Source organism: Thamnophis elegans, chromosome 16, assembly GCF_009769535.1.
Source record: "Thamnophis elegans isolate rThaEle1 chromosome 16, rThaEle1.pri, whole genome shotgun sequence".
Lineage (NCBI taxonomy): Eukaryota > Metazoa > Chordata > Lepidosauria > Squamata > Colubridae > Thamnophis > Thamnophis elegans.
Window position 1 is genome coordinate 27,071,907 of NC_045556.1, and position 22,240 is coordinate 27,094,146.

At 49.5% G+C, this 22,240-nt stretch overlaps 1 protein-coding gene across 4 annotated transcripts in view; it reads right to left on the reverse strand.

Moving 5' to 3' along the window:
• Positions 1-20,284, reverse strand: part of SEC16A (SEC16 homolog A, endoplasmic reticulum export factor) — a 63,792-nt gene extending 43,508 nt beyond the window's left edge. For all 4 annotated transcript variants that reach the window (XM_032233581.1, XM_032233580.1, XM_032233582.1 and 1 more), the window contains exons 1-7: positions 20,164-20,284; positions 11,690-15,262; positions 10,480-10,619; positions 7,018-7,106; positions 5,150-5,273; positions 3,098-3,296; positions 1,288-1,456 (exon numbers count right to left, since the gene is read on the reverse strand). In XM_032233581.1, the coding sequence (XP_032089472.1) occupies positions 1,288-1,456; positions 3,098-3,296; positions 5,150-5,273; positions 7,018-7,106; positions 10,480-10,619; positions 11,690-15,181 (4,213 nt within the window). In that variant the 5' untranslated portion in view covers positions 15,182-15,262; positions 20,164-20,284. The remainder of the gene's footprint in view (positions 1-1,287; positions 1,457-3,097; positions 3,297-5,149; positions 5,274-7,017; positions 7,107-10,479; positions 10,620-11,689; positions 15,263-20,163) is intronic.
• Positions 20,285-22,240: the final 1,956 nt, after the last annotated feature.

Sequence of the window (22,240 nt, forward strand, 5' to 3'; positions counted from 1 at the left end):
AGAATGAAAATTCATATAACCCCCCCAGAGCTGCACTTCTCAATCTCTGCAGCATTCAAAGGTTAGCAGATTAGTAACAGTAACAGAGATGGAAGGTACCTTGGAAGTCATCTAGTCCAACCCCCTACTCACGCAGGAGACCTGTACTAGGGATTTGGACCGCCGAACTGTGGACCTTTCTGATCGACAAGCTCAGTGTCTTAGCCACTGAGCCATGCAGACTTCCACCATGCCGGCTGGGGAATTCCGAGAGTTGAAGTCTTGCAGTTGCCAAGTCAGAAGCGAACGCAACCAGGGTCTGAAATCCTGGGTGGATGGGAAGTGGCTGAAAGGAATTACCTCCATATCCAGATTTCATCCAATCTCCCCCTATAATTTGTATTTGTATTTGGTTTATTTGTATGCCGCCCTTCTCCAGGAGGGACTCAGGGCGGCGAACAACTCATGGGGGAGAGGGAACATAAACACAGTACACATAATTAAAATACACGAAAATCACACAGCCATACCAGTCGAGAGGGGAGGGGAACTCATCAACCCCAGGCCTGCCGGTGTTGATGAGTTTCCCTTTCATTCCTGGGAAGCTGATGAATGAAGAATGACTTCCCTTGTTCTTTTTTAAAAAAAATATGGTTTTATTAAATCTCAAAAATAGTGGGGGGGGGAGTAAGCAGGAAAGAAAAAAATAGAGAAAAAATGGAAAGAATCCAACCAAAAATAAGTTAAAGCACAAAAAAGAAGAAGGAAATTAGGAAAAAGGAAAAATAATAATGGTTTTGGACTTTCTTTAGTACAGATTTAAAAATGCGCCCAATTCTTACTCTAAACCACCCCTACACCAGGAAGAGTACATACCGTATTTTTCAGACTATAAGACGCACCAGGGTATAAGACGCACCATGATTTTGAAGAGGTAAATAAAAAAAAGCTTTTGCACTCTGCAGGCCTCCCAAACTCTCTGCAGGCCTCATTTTTTGCAAAAAAAAAGAAAAAAAAAGAGGGGGGCATGCAGAGCTTTGGGAGGCTTGCAGAGTGCTGGGGGGGGGGGGCAAAAATGGCCCATTTTCTGCTTGTTTTTGCCCTCCCCAGCCCCCAGGAGTACTTTGCAAGCCTCCCAAATGCTGTATTCAATGTATAAGATGCACCCAGATTTTCACCCTCTTTTGGGGGGAAAAGGTGCATCTTATACTCCGAAAAATACCGTAACTTTTGGGAGATAAACTACAAGTCGGGCGAAATTACTAGCCCTCACCAGCACTACTACAGTATTTTTTTTTAAACAAATACCTTGCTCTACACCTGGCCAAGGCATTTGGGCTACGGGATTGTAACTGTTCAAAGGAGGCTGGTCGATGTAGTATCCCTCGGAGGAATAGTCCGCAGGGAGTGAGGTTAGCTGAGGGTCTCCATCGTAGGCATTGATGGTCAAATCGTGGTTGCTTCGATACCGCTGGCTCTGGAGAAGCAGAAGAGTCAAAGGAACAGGAGCATCACAGGTTGAGCCTTGGTGGCACAGTGGTCAGAGTGCAGTACTGCAGGCTCCTTCTGCTGCCTGCCGACTGCCTGCAATTTGGCAGTTCAAATTTCTCCAGGCTCAAGGGCTTTCTTTCTTTCTTTCTTTCTTTCTTTCTTTCTTTCTTTCTTTCTTTCTTTCTTTCTTTCCTTCCTTCCTTCCTTCCTTCCTTCCTTCCCTCCCTCCCTACCACCCACCCACCCACCTATCAATCATCAGCTGTGGTGACACAGTGGTGAGAATGCAGTATTGCAGGGTAACTCTGCTGACTGCCAGGAGTTCGATTCCCACTGGCTCAAAGCTGACTCATCCTTCTGTCCTTCCAAGGTCGGTTAAATGAGGACCCGGATTGTTGGGGACAAGAAGCTGACTCTGTAAACCACTACGAGAGGGCTGTAAAGCACTGTAAAGCGGTATATAAGTCTAAGGACCACTGCTATTGCTATCCTCGGTCTGGATGCTGTGTTGAAACTCAAGGCCAGAAAACGAACTGTCTCCCGAGGGAATGCAGGAGGAAGTCCTTCCTCCTTGTCATTTATCTGTCATGTGAATCAGCCGTCCCCAACAAGTCCAGCTCCATGGATGGGCAGCAGTGGCAGCTGGGGGGCGGGGGGAATGGTTTCACATGTACACCCATCACTTGTGCAAATGGAGCTCCGTGCCCTCCTCCATCACTTGTATGATGAGTGCCCAGGTCCCCAACAGGTCCCGGACTGATACCGGGCCAAGGACCAGGGGGTGGGGACCCCTGATGTAACTGTCTGAATGGTATTTGACAATCAAACCCGAGTGGCAGGCAAACGGCAACACAGATGCTCTGTTGATTTGCAAACAACTACTGACTTCCACTGCTATTTCGAAGGCATTTATCTTAAACCAAGGAAGGCTCAGGGGTGTCATGCTCAATTTCATGGAGGGTCGCATCAGGGTTCATGTTTGACTTCAGGGGACCGACTGGGTGGGCATGGGCAGCTCGATGCCACTTCTGTAGGGGGTACCTGTGGTGGCCTGAGTGCTCTGCCAACAAAAATGGGCTCCCGGGCTCTTGTTTTCCGCTGTGACAGCCTCCTGCAACCCTCTGCCAGCAACAATGGAGCTGGGAGGACATTTTTTCTGGTAGAGGCACTGTGGGTTGCTCCCTTGCGGTTTCCAGGATAGCCCCACAGGCCAGATCTAAACAACCCATGGGCCAGATCTCGCCCCTGTGCCTTTAGTTTGACACTCCTGTCACAGATAAACTGGGAGGCCCCATTTCTCACAAACTGAAACCCCCGCATACTAGCGTACAAAGCTATTTCTCCGGCAGAGACGTTGTAATGAAACATACTTTCATTTCCTCTGAGCCACAAAAGGAAGCTCAGGTGAAGCCGCTTAAAGAAGCCCTTCTGACTGTGATAAGCAATGGGGACATTCGACCCCAACAGAAGCATGAACCTAAAAAGGGCGGGGGGAGTGCCCCAGCTAGGCACATCCAACACCACAGGAAGGGAAGCCACATCATATTTGGTCTTGCTGCCTGGGGAATTATGGGAGTTGAAGTCCACCCATCTTGAAGTGGCCGAGAAGGTTGCAAGGCCTCCTTACCTGCTGAGAACGGGAGCTGAAGCTGCTTTGGTGGCTGCGGAGGCTGTGGGAGCTGTGCAGGCTGTGTCCCGAATGCTCGCTGTGGACGCTGCGCCAGTCACTGTCATCCGCATACGGTTCCCTGCGCGGCTCTAAGTCTTCATCGAAGCTGCTCACAAAACGAGGGTCATATCGCCAATTGTCTTCATACCGCTCATTACTTTGGGGGGGGGGAGTGGGGGAGAGAAGGAACACTGTCTTAGGCCCAGGACACGTCAAGGTCTATGTATGCGATTTAGATGAGGGGATAGAAAGGGAAGTCATCAGAGTGGTGCAGTGGCCTAGAGGTGGCGCTCTCGCCTCACAATCAGGAGACTGTGAGTTCGATCCCAGACAGAGAGCAGATATTTCTCGCTGCTTTCCCCATAAAGCAGCCCAGCAATTAAAAGAGTCTTGAGGCTAAATTTTATGTTGCCTGAGTGAAGCAGAGCCCATGGCCTCAGGACAAAGTCACACTACAAGAACTAAAGGAGGAACACGGTTTCAAGCAGGGACCTGGGACAGAGAGTGATTGTGTTTGCACAAGAGCTCCAAAGAACACAAGGCGTGTGCCTGGAGTGTGCATTCTGGGCCGCCCCTTTTCTCACCACCGGCAGGTAATTATGGATTCATACTTTTAGGAAGCCACCAGCAAGGAGGGAAGGATTGTTGTTGAGACGTTTAACCATTCCCTTTCTTTCAAGGCTCACACCCATGAGCACTAAAAGGAAACCAGGCTTTTCAGGTCTGCCTTCCCCCGTTCTTTAGCTGAGATGCTTCTCTCATCAAAATTACAGCATTCAGGATACGGAATAGTTAAATTTTCAAATCTGCATCAGTGATGCATCCACGTTTCCTGCAGAACTGTGAAACTCTGTACTTTTGCTCAAATAGCCCCAGAGGTTTTTTACGGATGCCTAAACGGAGATGCTTCAAGTCCAGTGAAAACAGCCTCACGGCGAAATGCGCCACACGAAGGACAGAAGCCATCCTTCTCAAATGACGCTCAGTGTGGGACAGAAGGCATGCAGGCCCCACCCTCACGAAGGGCAGGGAAGAGGAGCCACATTTTATGATGAATATGGACTATAACTGCCACCATGAAAAGCCAGATCCACTAAATCTGGTAGGCGACGACGAAGCTCTGACTATTCAAAATCACCACCCTCAAAATCAAAGCTCCAGATTTTCTTTTAAAACAAAAAGCTAAAAGGCAGGAAGGAAAGAAAAAAATAAGGGGAATTTACAACATTAATAAACGGCTGCCATCCTCCCTGTAAACTGGAGGCTATTCGACTTGACATTTCTGAAGTGCATTAATCTCTTTTGGTTTCTGCAATCACATGAATTCCACAGGGCTGCTGGAAGACTTCCAATCCTGCTCTCAATCCAGGAAGAGAGTGGATTCTAATTACCTGTGTGTCTTCTTTGGGCCCCCAAATAAGCACCAGGCCTTATTTTCAGGGGAGGTCTTACCTGCTTACCTTAGGATCACCGCACTCGGGCCTCTCGGGCCTTGATACCTGTCAGGCTGCTGCCCGACTTCTTCTACAGCCGTGCATGGCCAGACGGTGCATGGCTCTTCACACCGGTGCCACCGCTGGTTCTGCCGCAAGTAGCAGCCCTGGTGTGATGTGCCAGGTGGCGTCCAGCAGCAAGTGGCCCCAAGCAGCTGCAGAAGAAGTTGGGCAGTGACGTGACAGGGGCGGCAGTCATAAGGTAAAGGCCCCACCTCCCCACCCTCGCTTGGTTTTTAGGCATGTGCCTCACCCCGTATAACCAGGTGGTGGGCAGGGCTTAAGGAGGGTTATTGTTTGAGTAGGGCTTATATTAGCTGCAGGCTTGAAAACTGGGCTAGTGCTTGTTTTTGGGACAGGCTGTATTTTCGGGGAAACAGAGTTTTCTGCTGTAGGATCAGGTTGTTGCGGGGAATGTCTCTGCTGCTCTTGCTATCCCAATTGCCTTTCATGCCCCCAAAAGGTCCATCATTCCCAAATCCATTGGGAGCCCAGAGGTATTGGAAGGTTCACCAACCTGTTTCCCTGCTGATAGGCTTCTCTCTTTGGGTAAAGGTTCTGATCCGTGTTGTTGTACCAATACCTCTGATCATAGAGCCGAGGGTCTCGGAACCTGGCATCGTAATTGGGAGGGTAACGCTCTTAAAAGAGAAGAGAGGGACAATCCGTCATCGCAGAGGCTCTGCACTCTTACACCCAATCAGATCCCTAGGAACATCCGCTAACAGGCTGCCTTGGCCAGCCGTCCACCGGTCCAGTGGAGCCGTTGCCTTTGGTTTCACTACAGTCCGTTGAGTAAACCATGCAGGGCTGGTGTTTCATGCAGCATTCAGCTACAGACAGGAAGAATCCAACATGGCACTTAGGTTCTTTCCTCCCCCCCAAATAATTAAAACCTGTGTTGAATTAAAACGCCAGGAAGCTGATATTCTGCCAAGCAACGTACCACTTGTCAACTTTAAATTTAGGCCTTGCGTGTTTTCAAATTCCAAATGGGCCCCTTGGCCTCAAAAGACTTATAAACAACATAATTCACCCAATGATCTAAGTAAACCCTAACCCTAACCTTGTAATTTTGGAAGGAGGTCTCAATCCAGCTTGTGCATGTTAGAAAGGTCCAAGGGATTATTTGGGCCAGCAGGTTCTGACTGGCTCTGGAGAACCGGTAGTGGAAATTTTAAGTAGTTCGGAGAACCGGCAAATACCACCTCTGGCTGGCCCCAGAGTGGGGAGGGAATGGGGATCCCCTGCCATGCCCACCGAGCCACACCCGCAGAACCTGTAGTAAAACTTTTGGAATTTCACCACTGATTACAACTCGACAGAGAGTAGTAACTGAAGGCTAACAGAGGGATCCTGAGTTAGTCTCCCTTTCTTGAGCTGAAAAACTGCACATTTCAGATGAACTGGTTTTTACCCAGAAATGTGTCCTTGAAAATGAGTGGGGCAGTGGCCTAGAGGGGGCGCTCTCGCCTCACAATCAGGAGGCTGAGAGTTTGATCCTAGGTAGAAGCAGATATTTCTCTCTCTGGGCACACTGAGAATATATCTGCTGGGGAAAAACTCCGCACTGGCAACAGGAAGGGCATCCAGCCAGTAAACACCCAGCTCCATTCAGTTGCCCAGGCTCCATCCCACAAGGGATTATGGGGGTCTTTAAAAGGAGATGATATGTGTCCCTGAAAATAAATTCCAGTAGACAAATTTATTAGGGTGCTTACACTATCTTCCACCTTTGACAAATAAAGGACTCAAAATTTGAGCAGAATTTCCTCCCAAATAAATGCTCAAAAATTACAATACAAGAGTTTTAAAAGAGCATTTCATTTAGTTATTTCATTTTTACAAGAATACTCACAACAATGCTGAACAAGCAGGCCAAATTGATTCTATGCTTTCTGAATCTCATAACTCCCAGAGCTACTGAAGCAGGGGTCTCCAAACTTGGGAACTTTAAGACTCTCACTGCAGTCACGTGACCACATTTGGTAGCTTGGGAATGGGCTTGTTTTAAGGGCCCGTTGCGATGTCGCATAGTCACATGCAATTTGCAATTAATTTTTTTTTTTGCTGGTTTCACCAAAAAACCCAACCATTTGGAAGAATGGACCCACACAACTGTAGAGTTTGCAAAAAAAAAATAAATGCAAAAAATGTCATCAAATCAGAGCCTGTCCCATGGGTGCCTCAGCTGAAGATGATAACAATTTAAGACCGGAAATGCAGTCCCAATTGTGGTTGTAACTCAAGGACTACCTGTAGCTTCCTCAAACTTTTAATGTCTTTAAATGGCCTTTACAGAGATGAAAGAGAAAATATCAGCCTTCTGCTAGGGGAGTCTGTACATTGAAAGAGGCATATTTTGCTGTAGGACCACATCCTCACCTCCGTTATCATACGGGTTTGAGTAATAGTCTCCATAGTAGCCATTCCATCCACTTTTGGGTTTGTAATAGTCATTGGGATAATCTTGTCTGGGGGAGAGAGAAGAGAAATGATTGAAATTCGTAAGCCCCAACTTAGGCTACCAACACAAACAGGTGTGAAGCTCACTGGGATTTCTTACAGCTGAAACACATCAGCTAGTTTGTCTATGGAGATTCTCAGTCACCCAGAGAGCTCTTGGTTGTCCCAAAGGTGCTTTTTTTTCCCCAAAGAGGCAACTGGACTTTCTGGTTTTTCTTTGAAGACCTTTCACTTCTCATCCAAGAAGCTTCTTCAGCTCTGACTGGATGGTGGTGGGGAATGGAAGAATCCACTATCCTATCAGAGCTAAAGAAGCTTCTTGGATGAGAAGTGAAAGGTGTGAAGTCCAGTTGCCTCTTAAAAAAGGCACAGTTGGTACATCAGCCAATTGTTTCTTGAGAAATGTCAGATTCCGTTCTCTCTCTCTCTCACACATACACACACACTAAATCTGTTGTTTTTTTCTTCCCAGAAATCAAGATGTTTCTGTGAGTCCTGTCTATCTTTTGCGGTTCTTCCTCAGGAGCAAAATTGGAAGTGAATCAGAATAGATCTGGAAAGGACCTTGGAGGTCTTCTAGTCCAGCTCCTTGTTCAAGCAGGAGACCATCTACCATTTCAGACAAGTGACTGCCCAGTCTCTTCTTAAAAACCCCCAGTGATGAAACACATCTGAAGGTGGACAGGGATCAGTTCTGGAAAGGGAGGCCCTAGTTGCCCTTGAGGCAACCATGACCTTGGGCGACAGAGAATCTCCATAGATGCAAAGGATACCAAGGCAATGAATATATATACACCTCGAGCAATTTCACCCAAACTTGGGACACAGGTGACTTACTGTCTTGAGACAAATACCGTGGGGGTAAGTCACCCCTAACACTCCTCGGGATGTGTGTCCTTTTAAGATCCAGCCTGTTGTGCCTTAAAATGGCTTCTACTGTACTGCCTTAAAATGGCTTCTACTGTACAGTGCAGTGGAGTTGCCATGGTAACGGCTTCACAGTACTCCACAAGGCGGCTCCCTCTGGTAAGGGGGAAAATCCAACATTAGAAATTATGTTTGGTCTGGACATTTCCCCCCTATCAATAAATACCCAGACAATGCCGGGCTATCGGCTAGTCAAATATAAATCAATACATTTCTGTATCTCATGCTTTTACAAGGCTGATTTTTAGGTACCCTGTACTGGTAAAGTCCTTGATTTGTAACCAGTTGCCTTGTGACCATTTGAAGTCACAACGGGTCACCCCAAAAGATATGTACAACCTGGTTCCAAAGTTACCGACGGTCACCCACCCCACCATGCTCACGTGTTTTTGGGCGCCTGGCAACCAGGCTGCATTTACTGCCATTTGAGGCATCCCATGGTCAGATAACCATGATTTACTTGATTTTTTCTAGACTTAATAATAGTAGTAAGTCGAGGTCTGCAGGTGAGCAAAATTCCAGCACCAAGGAGAAAGGGCAGCCTATTTCAGCAGCCAGCCTTTTCTCCTCGTCTTTGAAAGTATTAGATTTTGCAAGGAATCCCACCAGTGAAGGCGAGGACTGTAAATGCTGCACGATGTGTAAGCATAGAGGAAATTTAAGCAGAGCTACCAGGCGATCGATCAAATGTCTGTGATAGAGAGAGGGCCAGGTACCAATGTGACCCATAAGAAAACATCAAAGGCCAGTAAAAATGCTTTTCTTGAGACACCTTTCCGAAAATATATGTCTTTTTCAGTGACATGCAGTCAGGGGAAGCAGGGCCTCATCACTGTCATCATGAAAAGAAAATAAAAATAAAAGGAAAAAGGCTGAGGTAGTTGCTGCCAGAATCACAGTGGATGACTCTGCTTAGTGCTTAACTGTTTAAAAAAGCCTCTAAAAAAGCGCCCTCTGCAGGAGGAGGTGAGAGAACCATGTGCCTCCTTTAGTCTATCTTTACGATCACTTGAGCAGAGTTAAGCAAGGGTTAAAAGACGAAAAATTCCTTATGTAAAGGAGGCACATGGTTCTCTCGCCTCCTCCTGCAGAGGGCACTTTTTTTAGAGGCTTTTTTTAAACAGTTAAGCAGAGTCATCCATTGGGGACTCAGGCAACAGCTAACCCAGCCTGACCTGGCCTTTTTCTTTTTACATTTTTTACATTTTCATCATGGCAGACAAGAGCAGAGTTGAAATCCTCTGTGAAACAGCTGGAAAAGGTATGTGGGGAGGGATTCAAAATTATTGTAATTTGTAAGTAATTGTAATTTGTATTATTGTAAGTAAGTTTTGTGTGTGTGTGTTTTACCTGCCTCTGCTGGTGCGCAGGCTGGCACTTTATTTCCCAGCCCAGGGGCACCTTTCCGCGGTTGGCGAAGCTCCTGCTCTCCCCGCAAAAGGCAGCCTCGCCGGCGCCTCTCTTTATTCCCTTTGCCCGCTGTCGGTTAAGAACAAAGCCCATGGTGGGGAAGCTGCTTGTTTGTCTGTCTGGGATTCGTGTGTGTGTGTGTGTGTGTGTGTGTTTGTGTGTGTGTGTGTGTGTCGGACATACCGCCGGGAGCGGCCAAAAGCCTCTTTCTTTCTTTTTGTCTCACCAGCCATGAACCTCACCGCACGTCACTGGTCTTTTTCAAGGACTTTTCGGGAATGTCTGGGATTAACTGACCGGTCCTTGGAAAAGGAATACACTGTTCTCACCTAGGCTTCACCAAATCACGAAGCAGGCTCCTTGTCCCGACAAAACCCCTTTTTATGAAGCTCATGTGAATTCCTCCCATTCACCTCCAGCAAAGTCCTGGCAAACAGTCTTTCAAGGGTGAATTTACAAGCACAGACCTTATCAGGCTTGGAGAACTGCCAGGCCGATATCTTCCAAACGCAACAGCTGTACAAGAAAATACTTGGCAAGGAGTCTCTGAGAGTCACGAACAAACCTTCACACTAATTAAATGAACTAATTGTCTCCTGCAAACTCCCCTCCCCTTTCGCTCCTCTTTCTTCCCTACGGGAGGGGCCATTCACTGTTCACCTGTGGCCTTATTCCCGAGTCGACCTTGCTCCTTAGCTGTTCCCTTCTCCTGGCAGCTCTGCGCATGCGCACACTGGGAACAGGCTCCAGCTGTTCGTCTGCCCCACTGATGTCTGACTCCGAAGGCAGCTGATAACTGTCACACGGCCCTGGCCCCCTCTCTGCCTCCGACACAGAGCCCTCCTCAGAGCCTTCCCCAGACTCCAGGACTGGCCCAGGTTCCTCCCCAACCTCCTCACTGTTCGAATCTGCCACCAGCTCTGCTGGCTGGCCACAACATGCACTTTCCAGAGTGGGGCCAACAAAAGCGTTTATATTAAGTGCTCCCTTCTTCTCTCTTTTGCAAAAATACCTTCGAGGCGTCAGCACTGGCAGTCTCCTTACCTTGACTGGGGCCTGTCTGAAGTGTGGCTGGCTCTTGAACTGGGGCGCTCTGGTTCCGTGTACCAGTAGCTCCCCGTGTCTCGATAGGCAGCAGACTGGTCATACTGGTTGTAGGAAGTGTTGTACTGGCCATATGCATCCTCCAAGAGACAAGAAAGATTACATTAACTCAGGAGCGAGGCAAGAGGCAAGCCGAACGTTTGGCCAGGCTCCTCTCTCAGCAGATGGGATTCCACGTTGATGGAGATTTCAGAAGCATCAGAAAAAGAAAGAACCCAAAAGCAAATTCAGGGTGAAAAATCAAAGGATCACGAGCAGAAACCCAGCTGCCCAAAGGCCAACAAATAAATACATAAATGGATTGGTAAGGAGCTGAGTCCTCTGGGGATCATGAGGATGAGGATGATGGGCGGGCGGTTTATATCCCACATTCAGGGGCCTTCCCCAATTCCTCCCCTAAAACAACAGCCTTGTGGGGTAGGCTGGACAAAGAGAGAGACAGAGGGAGACCAGTGGCTTGTTTCCAGTGCCGTTGGGGCTTTGATGTAAGTCTACCTGTATCCTGGTTTTAAACATAAAATGTTTTGATGGCCCTTTTGCCAGAAATCTCTCCCCACCCCCACCCCAGCATTCTACCAATTTTTGAGAGCTTTCTCTTACCCCAAACCATTTGTGCTTCCACCTAAATTGACGAAGGTGGTTTTAGAAGTGTCAGAAAAAGAATCCAGAAGCAAAATGAGCCCTTCGGGGGGAAAGGGCAGCATATAAATATAATAAACTATAATAATAAACTGAAAATTCAGGGTGGAAAAATCAAACAATCACGAGCTGATTATAACCCATTCTCTTCTATGGGTTTTCTTCTCTGCTTTTTCACAGCTATTTGTTGCCTTTGAAGCGTAGGACAGCTCTGACAGGTTGGGGGGGGGGGGCTTGGATTGTCACCACTTGCCACCCCTGGGGGAGGCTGTGGAAGACAGAACCTCCTCCTCTCTGGCCAATCATTCCGGCCTTCAGCAGGAACCCCTAGTCTGAAAAAATGCCCTCTGCAATCGCTGGGCATTGGTGGGAAGAGTTTCCACTGAAGAAATCCCCCGAATGTGAACGCATGCTGAACCTCTAAAGCCTCACCCCCATCCCACCCAGGATCACCCCCCCCCCCAGGAGGTTTCCTCCTGAGGGTGACTGAAGAGAGCACGTTTCACTCTACCTGGAAGTAAAGGTGAGCAGCCCTAGGATCCACCGGTGGGTAGGTGTAGCTGTCGTACGGGTGCCGGTAGTAGTAGTAGGAGTTGGGGGGCGGGCCGTAGGCGGTCTGCGAAGGAGGGTACTGCTGCTCGTGGCGCGAAGGGGGACGAGCAGGTTGGGGGCCACTTGGGGCTGTGGATCCAGGAGGAGGAGGAGGCCCCATGCCAGGGGGGAGGCGAGGATCATGCCTGAAGTCAGTGCCCGGCTGAGGATGGCTGGGCGGTGGGGGGGCCGGACTGTCTTCCAAGGGACCCCTGGGGCAAGGCTTCGGACTCGGCGCCTGGGCACGGGGGTTTCCGGGAGGCATCTGGAGGTTGGGGGAAACGGAAGAGTGGCGAGGAGCTGCCGGAGCCTGCTCCAAGGGCGCCCCTTGGTCGAAGGGCATTGAGGGCCCTGAGTCCTTGGTTACCTGCCGATAGAACTGCTGTGGGCCTCGAGCTTGGGGGTCGCTGGGGCCAGGGGCCAGAGGAAACGTCTGGCCGCCCAAAAGAAGCCCTGCCCTGCTGTGCTCCTGAGGCTTTGCTCCAGCCAGATCCAGAGGTCTGGAAAGCTCCTGGCAAAGGGAGGCGTTTGGAGACCAGCCGGGAAGGCTACCACTGGGCCCCACAACAGGAGTCCCGCCACTGACGTGGGAGAGAGGAACGCTGGTTGTCGGCTGGCCAGCGCTTTCCAGAGGCAGCCCTTCTGCAGCAGGGGGCTGGGGGGCTTCCATGGCTAAGTTGAGGGGGGCTTGAGATGGACCCAGGGGTTTGGGGGGAGCAGTTTCAGCTGCGCTAAGCGGGCAGGGGAAGAAAGTAGTGCTTGAGTTAACCAAGCCCCCAGGCGGGTTTTCCCCGGACAAGCTGCAGCTCCAGTTCTTCCCCAGCAGAGGAGCCCCACCGGCGCCCAGCTCCTTGGCTGAGGGGTTCTTCTCGGGCTGGCCCAGCTGAAGGGCGAGAGAGGAGCTGGCAGCCGGAGCCAAGCTACCAAACTGACTCGGTTGGGCAAGCAAGATCGGCTGGTTCTGAAGCGCCTCCGTCGGTGGGGAGGAAAGGAGGCTGGCGTAACCCAGGCTGCCCTGAGAGCCGGCCGCCTCTTCGTCCCCCAGCTTGGGAGGGTTTTCCAAATTTTCGGATGGGAGGCTTCCGGCTTGAGACCCCCCCGGCTTGCTCGACAAAGCTTCCTCCGGGGGCTGGACCACCTGCGGGGAGGGCTTGGCCGGGACGTAGACCGCAGGGGCGGCGGGGGCAAGGAGCACGTTGCCCCCAAAAGTGGGCAGCTCGTTGTGTGCCCACAAGGTGGTAGCTGGGCTCTCGCACTTCTTCCCTAGGCCCTGAGCTCTGCTGCTCGCTCTCTTCTCCATCCCTGTCCCAGCAGAAGGAAGCTGCCAGGGGCTCCCACTGCCGGCCACCAGGGAGAGGGGCAAGGAGTGGGCTGGGGGCAGGAAGAGGGTCTCCAGGTTGTCTGGAGGCTGTTCCAGGTTCCCTGGGGAGGCCACAGCAATCGCGGAGCTTCTCTGCGTGCCCCTTTGGTTGGGACGATCCTCTCTCAGCTCGGCCACCACCTTGGCCTGATCGGTCTCCGGGGGCTTCACCCCCAGGCTGTGGACCCGGATGGGCTCAAAGGAGCTGTTGACACTGGTGTGAAAGACTCCCGTGGGTTTGGGAGGGCTTGGCGTCGGCGCCTGGGAGGAGGGGGCATGGTAATTCTTGCCGGGCTCCTGCTCCCCCACCTCTGTTCCCAAGGGAGAGGAGTCAATCTGCTTAAAAAAGCCACTGGAGGCCTCTTGTTCAGGCTTCCCGCTTTCCTGCTGGATGAATGTTCCCGGTTCTTGCGGCCGGGCAATGCCCGCTGCGCTCCTGGGGCTCAAGTTGCTATAGTTGGAAGAGACGCTGTCGGGCCGGACGGGCCGTGGGAAGGCGCTGAGGGCCTCCAGGTTGGGTCCTCCTTCCAGGTGGCTCCCGACGTGGTTTTTGGGGAGCAGCGGGGCTAGAGAGGCGTAGCGGCTGGAATCCAACGACGCCCCTGGGGAGGAAGGGTTCTGCGACAGGAGCTCCCTTGGCAAGACCTCCTGGTTCTGAACGCACTCCTGGTTCTCCACGTTTTCGTACTGCCCGCTGGCAGAGCAGCTTCCTGCCTGTGGGACGAGGAGGCTGGCTCGGTCCTCTCCCGGGAAGGACGAGGCCTTCTCGCTGGCCTGCTGAGCAGCCGCTGTTCTGAGGAAGCGCTGGGCATCTGCTTCATTGGGCGTTGCCTCAGCTGCCAGAGCCGCACTGGCCTGGGCTGGCGCAAAATGAGCTGGTAGCCCTTGCGGGCCGTGCAAAGGCTGGTAATAGGTGTGGCCCATGGTCTGCTGGAAAGCCTCCACTTCCGGTCTGGCCATGTGACTACTGGCTTCGGAGGACAGGATTTCCTCGTTCTCGGCCTCGTCTCCCTTGAAGAACATGGCAATCGTCCCCGCATCGGCCTCGTCTGGGCACAGCCGGCTCCCTCCCTCAGGCCCCCCTTGAGCCTGGCCGGGGGGGCTGCTTTCCTGAGAAGTGGGGTGGCCCGAGGGATACGTCGCTTCCAGGGGCTGCAAGTAAAAGTGTTCTTGGGGGAGCTGGCCGGCCCACGCACCGGGGCCCCCGGGGCTCTGCCAAGTGCTACTGGGGGGCAGAGTCACATTGGGTGCCTCAGCGAGCATGTAGGGGGCCTGGGGGGCACTGGGGAACCCAGGCTGATGAGGGGGAGTCGGGTGACGATCCAGCTGAGGGCCCGGCTGGGAAACGGAGATGCTGGAATGGGCAGCACTCCCAAAGGCGTTCCGGGACAGGGGCTCCGGGGAAGGCAAATACGCAGAGCTTTGGGGAGGCATCCACTGAGGCACCGTCTGTTGCAGGAGGGGGAAGGCCGGCACTGGTGGGGGGGCCGCCCCAAGGTTGCCTGGATTCCTACTCACATCAGACCCACCCGGCGGCCTGTCCAGGACAGAAGCGGAAAGGGGATTTTCAGGGCCGATTCTCATGGGCTGAGGTGGTTCCACTGGGGGACGTGAGGCGTGTTCTGTGCTTGGATGCATCTCGATGCTGTTGGGGACCCCTTTGGGGTAGACTGACATGGAGGCCGTGGGAATGGAAAATGAGCCCCCAGCTTCTGAGTGGGAGGCTGAGGCAGACGTTAACGATGGAGCAGGTGCGTGAGGAAGGTGCCCAGAGGAGAGATGAAGGGGAGCAGCCGATGGAGGGAAAGCCAATGGAGAGGAGCCTGGGTCTCCATGGGGTGCGGTGCTCAGTGGGGAGCTGCGGGGGCCTTGTTTGCCGAAGGCAAAGGGGTCAGTCACCGGTTGCACAGGTCCCGTCGCCGCGGCTGCTGCTGAGGTGGGGGCGTTTGCATGCCTGCCGTAGGGGCCATTTCGCCAATGCATGTTCCAGGAGGGGGCGAGAGGAGGAGGGCCTCCGACCCCCGGGGGGGCTGTCTGAGGAGGGGGCTGCATGATCAAAGTGGAGCCGAGTCACTTGCCACCTGAAGAGGAGCAGTAGATGGAGCGGGGCGGGCTTGCCTTCCTATGCGCAAGCTGGAGGGAAGAAGACAGAAAAGTGGAATTAGTAACTGGCATCGTTCTCGCTATATAACCGCTCGCTCAGCCATCATGTGAAATTGTGACAGCACTGAACAAGCTGTGTTACAATTGACCTCTGGCTGTTCCAGCATCTCCACTACTGGGTGATGGCCACTTGCAAGTTCTCCTGGCGGCTTCCCCAGAAAGTCAGTGGGGAAGCAGGCAGGAAAGGTTGCAAGCCTCTGGGATGGGACTTCGTTACATGTGCATCCTCCTTCAGCCCCACTGTGCCTCCCACGCTCTTGCGCCCCTCTCCACACTCATAGCACCCTCATGCATCCTCCCAGGCCAGCATGGTGCCTCGTGGGGGCCCCCTCCTGCACCTTTCCCCATCCAGCAGCAGCCACTTACCTACCTTCCAGTCTAGGTCTTGCGACTTCCTGCCGGCTTCTTCATTAACTTTGGCAGGAAGCTGCCTCACCTAATGACTGTGAAATTCAGTTCATGATGGCAACCAGGATTGCAGAGATTGCTATCATTCAGGGATGCGGTTGTAATTTACGACCACATCCCTTCATGATGGAAATTCTGGTCCCGATTGACATCAGAAGTCAAGGACTACCTATCGTACGTCCACTTGTTTTTCCATAAAGGATGTGGATTAACGGAGATGAAATAATCATCTTCGAGGGAGGGGGAAATCTGAAGTATGTAAAGTTTTATAAAGCACAATCTGCTTAGGCTAACTAGACTGGCTGCCTTGCGGGAATCTCTCAATTCATCGTCTCTTCTTGCATTTTAGGGCTGCCTTTTTCTTCCTCCACACAACACCCGCCTGTTCTCAGTCCGTGAAACAATAACCGCGATTATGGATGAAGCTGGGACCGTGTGGCACAGCAAGGCCTCTATTTTGATTTTCTCATCTTATAAATGCTAAACCCAGAAGGGATTCTGGCACCTGAATAAGCTTATCTGCTCCCTTACTGGTCTATCATTTATGTTCTTTGATAAAGGCTTTGCTTGTTTGTGCTGTACTTTCAGATTAAGGGAACAGTACTTTCTCTTCAGCTGCAGCGTTTTCTAGTAATGGGCTGCAGGCCTGATTTTTCTTCCCAACTCCATCAGACTCAGCTATGGGGCAGGGCAAGAAAGAAAAGCATGCTCACAGAAGCCTTCTCTGGGTTTTGAATGACACCCATCTCTTGCCCTGATTGAAAGGGCAGTCTCTTATTTCTTCCCAGTACATTTGGGTAAACAGGACTTGAAAAGTAGGTCAATGCCTTTCGAGTACCCAAAAACCTTTGGTCAGCATCCTGGCAAATCTCCAGGGACAAGAGACACGTTTGCACCCGTGACATGGATTTGCATCTGTTACTGTTGGTCATTTGCTTTCAAATTAACTTTTAATTACAAGGACATCACAAGACCTGGGAAGCAAATATTTTGGTGGGCAATTCATTGGAATTAAGGGACACATCTGAGCTATTGAACTAATTTAGTCTTCCTTTCTCTGTGTGTGTCCTTTAACCGTTTTTTTTTTTTGGGGGGGGAGGGTTGTTGGTTGTTGGAAATCCTCGGCAAAGCAAAAGAAAGTACTCCCAGATTTTGTTAATATTTGCTGAGACTTTTTGTTCTAAAAGGCCTGTTACACCTTGTGCTCTGTAGTGCCTACATCACAAGCCATCTTCGTAATATTTTGGACAGATAACATGAACATCTGTGGGCTGGAAAACTGAACACCAGATTCACACATAATGCGCTATGCTTTGGTTCAGTGAGGTGTGTGAATCCCACCACTGTAACAAGAACTCACATAAAAGCACATTTTTTGCTTAGTACAAAATTCTGTTTAGCCGTGTAATTCTGTCACTGGCTCCTCAAAAAACAGGAAAAGCATTCAAAAGAAGCCCCTATCCTTTTTCCTCACTACCTGTATGACTTAAGAGTAAAAGACAGACGTAGACGTGAAAATGACACAGAAAATGTTTGTCCCGTTTTGCAAATAATTGCAAAAAAATGAAGTTTTAAACTGGAATGAGGCAGAGACGAGAATTAAAGAGAAATGAATTAAAGTTGTCTTCGCTTTAAAGACAACAGTGGAGGAATTGTAACCTGAAGGCGTCAAGAAAGTCCCTGGCTTATAGCTGATCAGACACTAATAGTGACCCAGCTAAGGCTAGTGCACTTTTTAGATTTCATTAATAAAACTGGTCTCCAAATCAGAGGCACCGTAGTCATACATTCACTTTATTCAGCATTAAACAAATCTTATCTGAAGTGCTGGCCGTGCAATCTTGGCTCGGATACTCAAAGCAAGCCAGGAGAAGCACAAAGGTTCTCAGCCATAGAGAAAGTTCCTCAAAGGACAATTTAAAAACTGGGTTATATTCATTAGGGAAGAAAACTGAATAGAATGTGATAGCTGTTTTCAAATACCTGGTAACTGAGCCAGCCAGCCAGCCACACACACACACACACTCATCACAGCAACTGCTATGTTCCCCAAATTCCAACAGCTAAGATTTGACTTGTGGAAACTCCAATTTCTAGCTCATTCCACCAAGTGCGCCTTTTCAAATGTTATTTTCTGCTGTCTGAAAGATGACCTATTTTAAAAGGAACTCCCTACTTACTTCTTAATCTTTTTCATTAAAGCTCTCTATTAGAAAATATTGTTAATTGTTTTATTGGTTTTATTGCTGGTGATTATAAATGCTCCATTTTTTTAAAAAAAAAATCTTATTCTGCCTTCAGTGCCTTGAACAGGTCTAACAAGCCTCTTACAAGAGGGTAGACAAGTGGCTGTGACACTATTTATAAGGAACTTCCCATATTAGGTTTAGTTAATTTAATTAACTATAATTAAAAAGAACAGAAATCATTTTAAAGAAAAAGATTCTGCTGTATGAGAGACCTAGATGTTAGTGAATGTGAGAGTTTCCGAAAACACTGGCAACCCATCCAAGCTTGTTCAAGTCTGAACAACAACTACTGAATGTGGTTTATGTCTCTAGCAAGACCAACAATTCAAAGTCAAAAGTGAACACAACATAACACACCTCCATTCATCAAGGAAATCTAATTACTAAACTAATTGTCTGATTGTGGAGAACATCAACCTGAACAAGGGTAGGCCAAGGGAAACGGGCTCTACTCGAACATCCTGATATTTCAGAATGCACAAGTGCATTTCACTACAAGTGTTGCGTAAGCCTTCCAAATGTAACCCTGCATTCGGGATGAGAGATAGTTCCACTCCTGCTCCTTTCAGAGCTGCATGACGTGTGGCTGGAGACAAGGGATCAGGAAAAATAATCACATAAATTTTTAATGGAGGCCAGGCTGCCAAGGCTAAAACCCAGATCCAGGTAGTTCTCGACTTATGATCACAATTGAACCCAAAATTTCTGTTAAGTGAGGGACCAGATTTGAAGTTGCGACATCTGCCTTCCTCGTGATCATGTGACTTCATTTGGGTCGCTCAGGCAATTGGCCCACATTGATGGCTATGTGCTTTGTCCCTGGGGTTACATCGCCATGATTTATGATGGGTTTTTTTTTGCAGGACACGGGCATTTGCAGGTAGTCCTCAACTTTTGACAATGGAGGCCAACATTTCCATTGTTAAGCGAGGCATTTGTTACGTGAGTTTTCCCCCATTTTACCACCTTTCTCACCACCGTTAAGTGAATCCCTGCAGTTGTTAAGTTAGTTACCCGGTCATTCAGTGAATCTGGCTTTTCCATGGGCTTTGGGGACCGCATGACTTGGCAACGGTCACCAGCAGCCAAGCATCTGAATTTTGATCATGCGATCACGGGGAGGCTGCAAAGGTCGTAACTGTGAGAAACTGGTCCTAAGTCCCCTTTTTTTCAGTGCTGTTGTAATTTGGAATGGTCACTAAATGAACTGTTGTAAGTCGAGGACTACCTGTATTCCAGTACCTGACACATCACCTGTCGCATGTCATCAGTTTCAGAGGCTGAGCACTATTTATGCCCATGGACTGCAGTCCGCCCCCCCTTCGCCCCCAGAACGCCACTTCCTCAAGGGGGGTGTCCACTCATGGGAGGGGCAGCCACCTTGACACCCCCTTCCTCTTCTTGCAGCCCAGGGGCGGCTGCTGCTGGGTATCCATGCGGAGGGTGCTTCTGCTTCATGGACCAAGAAAACCCTCATTTGCAAACAGTCAGTTTGATTTTTTTTTTAAAAAGCAAAATAGTCCTCGACTTACAACAGCTTAGTAACAGTTCAAAGTCACAACAGCATGGAAAAAAGGGGCCAAGGACTACTTTTCGCCACATCCCCCTGGCCACTCAGTTTACATTCAGATGCTTGACAACCGACTCACGTTTATGACGGTCATATAATTGTCTCAGGGTCACATAATCAAAACTTTTGCAACCTTTTGACAAGTCAAGTCCATGGGGATTTGCTTAATGACCCAGGTTACTGACTTAACCGCAGCGTTTCACTTAAAGAACCGGGATGAGAAAAGTCGTAAAGCGAGGCAAAAACTCACAGAACACTTGAGGTCTCGCTTCACTTAGCAGATTTGGGGGCGCCTTGGGGGATCGTAAGGCGAGGACGTCCGTGGGTGGTCGTAAATCGAGGACCACCAGTGCCAGGGAAGCCAGGACCTTCAGGGACCCGCAAAGGGGGGGAGAGGAGGTCTTAACGCCCGGGGTGGGGGGTGGGGGACGTGGCAGATCGAGCCTGTGGTCGCCTCTCCCCATCATCCTCCTTGCCCGAAAAGAGGGAAGACCTTTCCCGCTCAGGGAGGAGCCAGGAATCATCCACGACGCCCAATGAGGTAGACTTCTCCTGAAGCGGGAGGCTCCATTCCTACCCTCATCAAGCCCCCCCCCCACGCAGCCGGGCCCAGGGTCCCCGACCCTCCTTCTACCCGTGTTCACCTGCGGCGGAGGGCTTCCCTCAGTACGCCCGGCCGCCAGCGCCGGCGCCTTCCGTCGCCTCAGCAGCAGCTAGCCCAGCCGCCGCCGCCGCCGCCGCCATCTTGCAACATCCGGCTCCAGCGGCAGCGCTGACGTGTCACGTTCGCCCCCTGCGCGTGACGTCACCGCGCGGGCGCCCGCCCAGTCCTGCCCCCTACGCGACAGGGGGCGCGCCTAGAGCTACGAGAAAAAGAAGAGTCGCTCGCTCGTGGTCGACCGTGAGATCGGCCCCAGACGTAACATGACAGCAACATTCCATTGAAAAAGTTATTGTGAGTTTGCTTTACTACACGTCCTGTGTGCGTTCTTTTCTGAGGGTCGCCTCCCTTGGAAGAGTATAAGAGTGGACTTGCAAGTTTCTGATCCCGACTGTAGATAGTGTTTCTATTTTCTTTATATTTCCTATCGCTATGGAGACATGTCAAACCATTTTTTTATTTAAATACCTCAATAGCTGCTTCCAGATCCAACCGAATATCCGTAGCCAAAGAGTTTTTGGGGCTAGAGAGGTTCCTTTTTAACTAGCCTATCTGAGCGGCTTTCAAAGGGTAACCGGAAGTGTCCCTATGTGTCCACGTTTTCCTGCTGTCGGAAAAAAAAAAAAAAAAAAACAACCCTGGAGCATTTTCGTTCCCAGGCGATTGCAGCCTGTCGCTCTAGCACAGGGGTCTGCCACTTTAAGGCTTGTGGACTTCTGGGGAATTCTGGGAGTTGAAGTCCACAAGTCTCTTCTTTAAAAATATTTTTTTATTTTATTTTTGTTACATAATAAAAAATTCTTTTGTGAACAGAGTGTTGTCCAGATTCCCCCTTTAACATTTCCACAAACATAAAATTCATTCTACATTATATTTCCATTATTTCCAATTTTAGCCGTATACTTTTTTCTATTTTCCAATTTCTAATTTTTAACATATATAAACAATGTCATTTTTTCCCTTCTCTTTGGAAATAAATCATTTCTTTTCCACCTATTTTTTGTTAGCAATGTACATCTTCAAGTTCAATTTTTATATGATCAACATTTAACATACTTTACACATTTTTAGAAGTATTGATATAACTCAAACACATCGTAAATAAAACATACTATTACGTTGTTTACAGTATTTCATTTCATTCTACTAATTCATACCATTCTGCTAATAAAAGTCCACAAGTCTTAAAGTGGCCAACTCTGGAGACTTCTGCTCTAGCAAATGGAGGCAGAAAGAGTAAGGTGACCAGATTTTAACACTGGTAAAGAGGGACACCATTGCCGGGGGGGGGGGGGTGTTTCTTGATTAAATATCTAAAATAAAATTGGGACTTTTTTAAAACGCCGCAGGACGCCGGACAAATTGTGAAATATTGTGACTGTTCCGCCAAAAGCGGGATGTCTGGTCACCTTAAGAAAGAGACAAAATAGGATGCTGAATGCTTGCCTGGTGACAGAAGAGCAGAAATATTTGGAAGGAGCTTGGAGGATCTTCTAGTGCAAGGGGGAGACCCTAAATACTGTCGTAAGTCGAGGACTTAGGGTCTCCCCTAAATACACTAGCGGAGACTCTAGACACTAAACAAACAGACTTACAACAGTTTGTTTATTGTCCTGATTCTCAGTCATCCAGATCATGGTTGTCTCAAAGGTGCTTTTTCAAGAGGCAGCTGGACTTTCTTTTTTTTCTTTTCTTTCGAAGACGTTTCGCTTTTCATCCAGAAGCTTCTTCAGCTCTGACTGGATGGTGGGGAATGGAAGGATTTATATTCCTTGCAGACAGATGGTCACTGGCATCCTTCCATTCTCCATTCTCCTGTCAGAGCTGAAGACACTTGTTGTGTGAGAAGCGAAATGTCTTCAAATAAAAAAAAAGAAAATCCAGTTGCCTCCTGGGAAAAAAAAGCACCTTTGGAACAACTATGTCCTGGATGATGGAGAATCTCTATAGACTTTTAGCTATGCAATTTGGGATGTACACCCTTGAATGGGTGGGAGTAGGAATGGATTTTCAGAGGAAAAATTGCAGAGTACAGGAACCAGGAGCACCACTCAGGACAC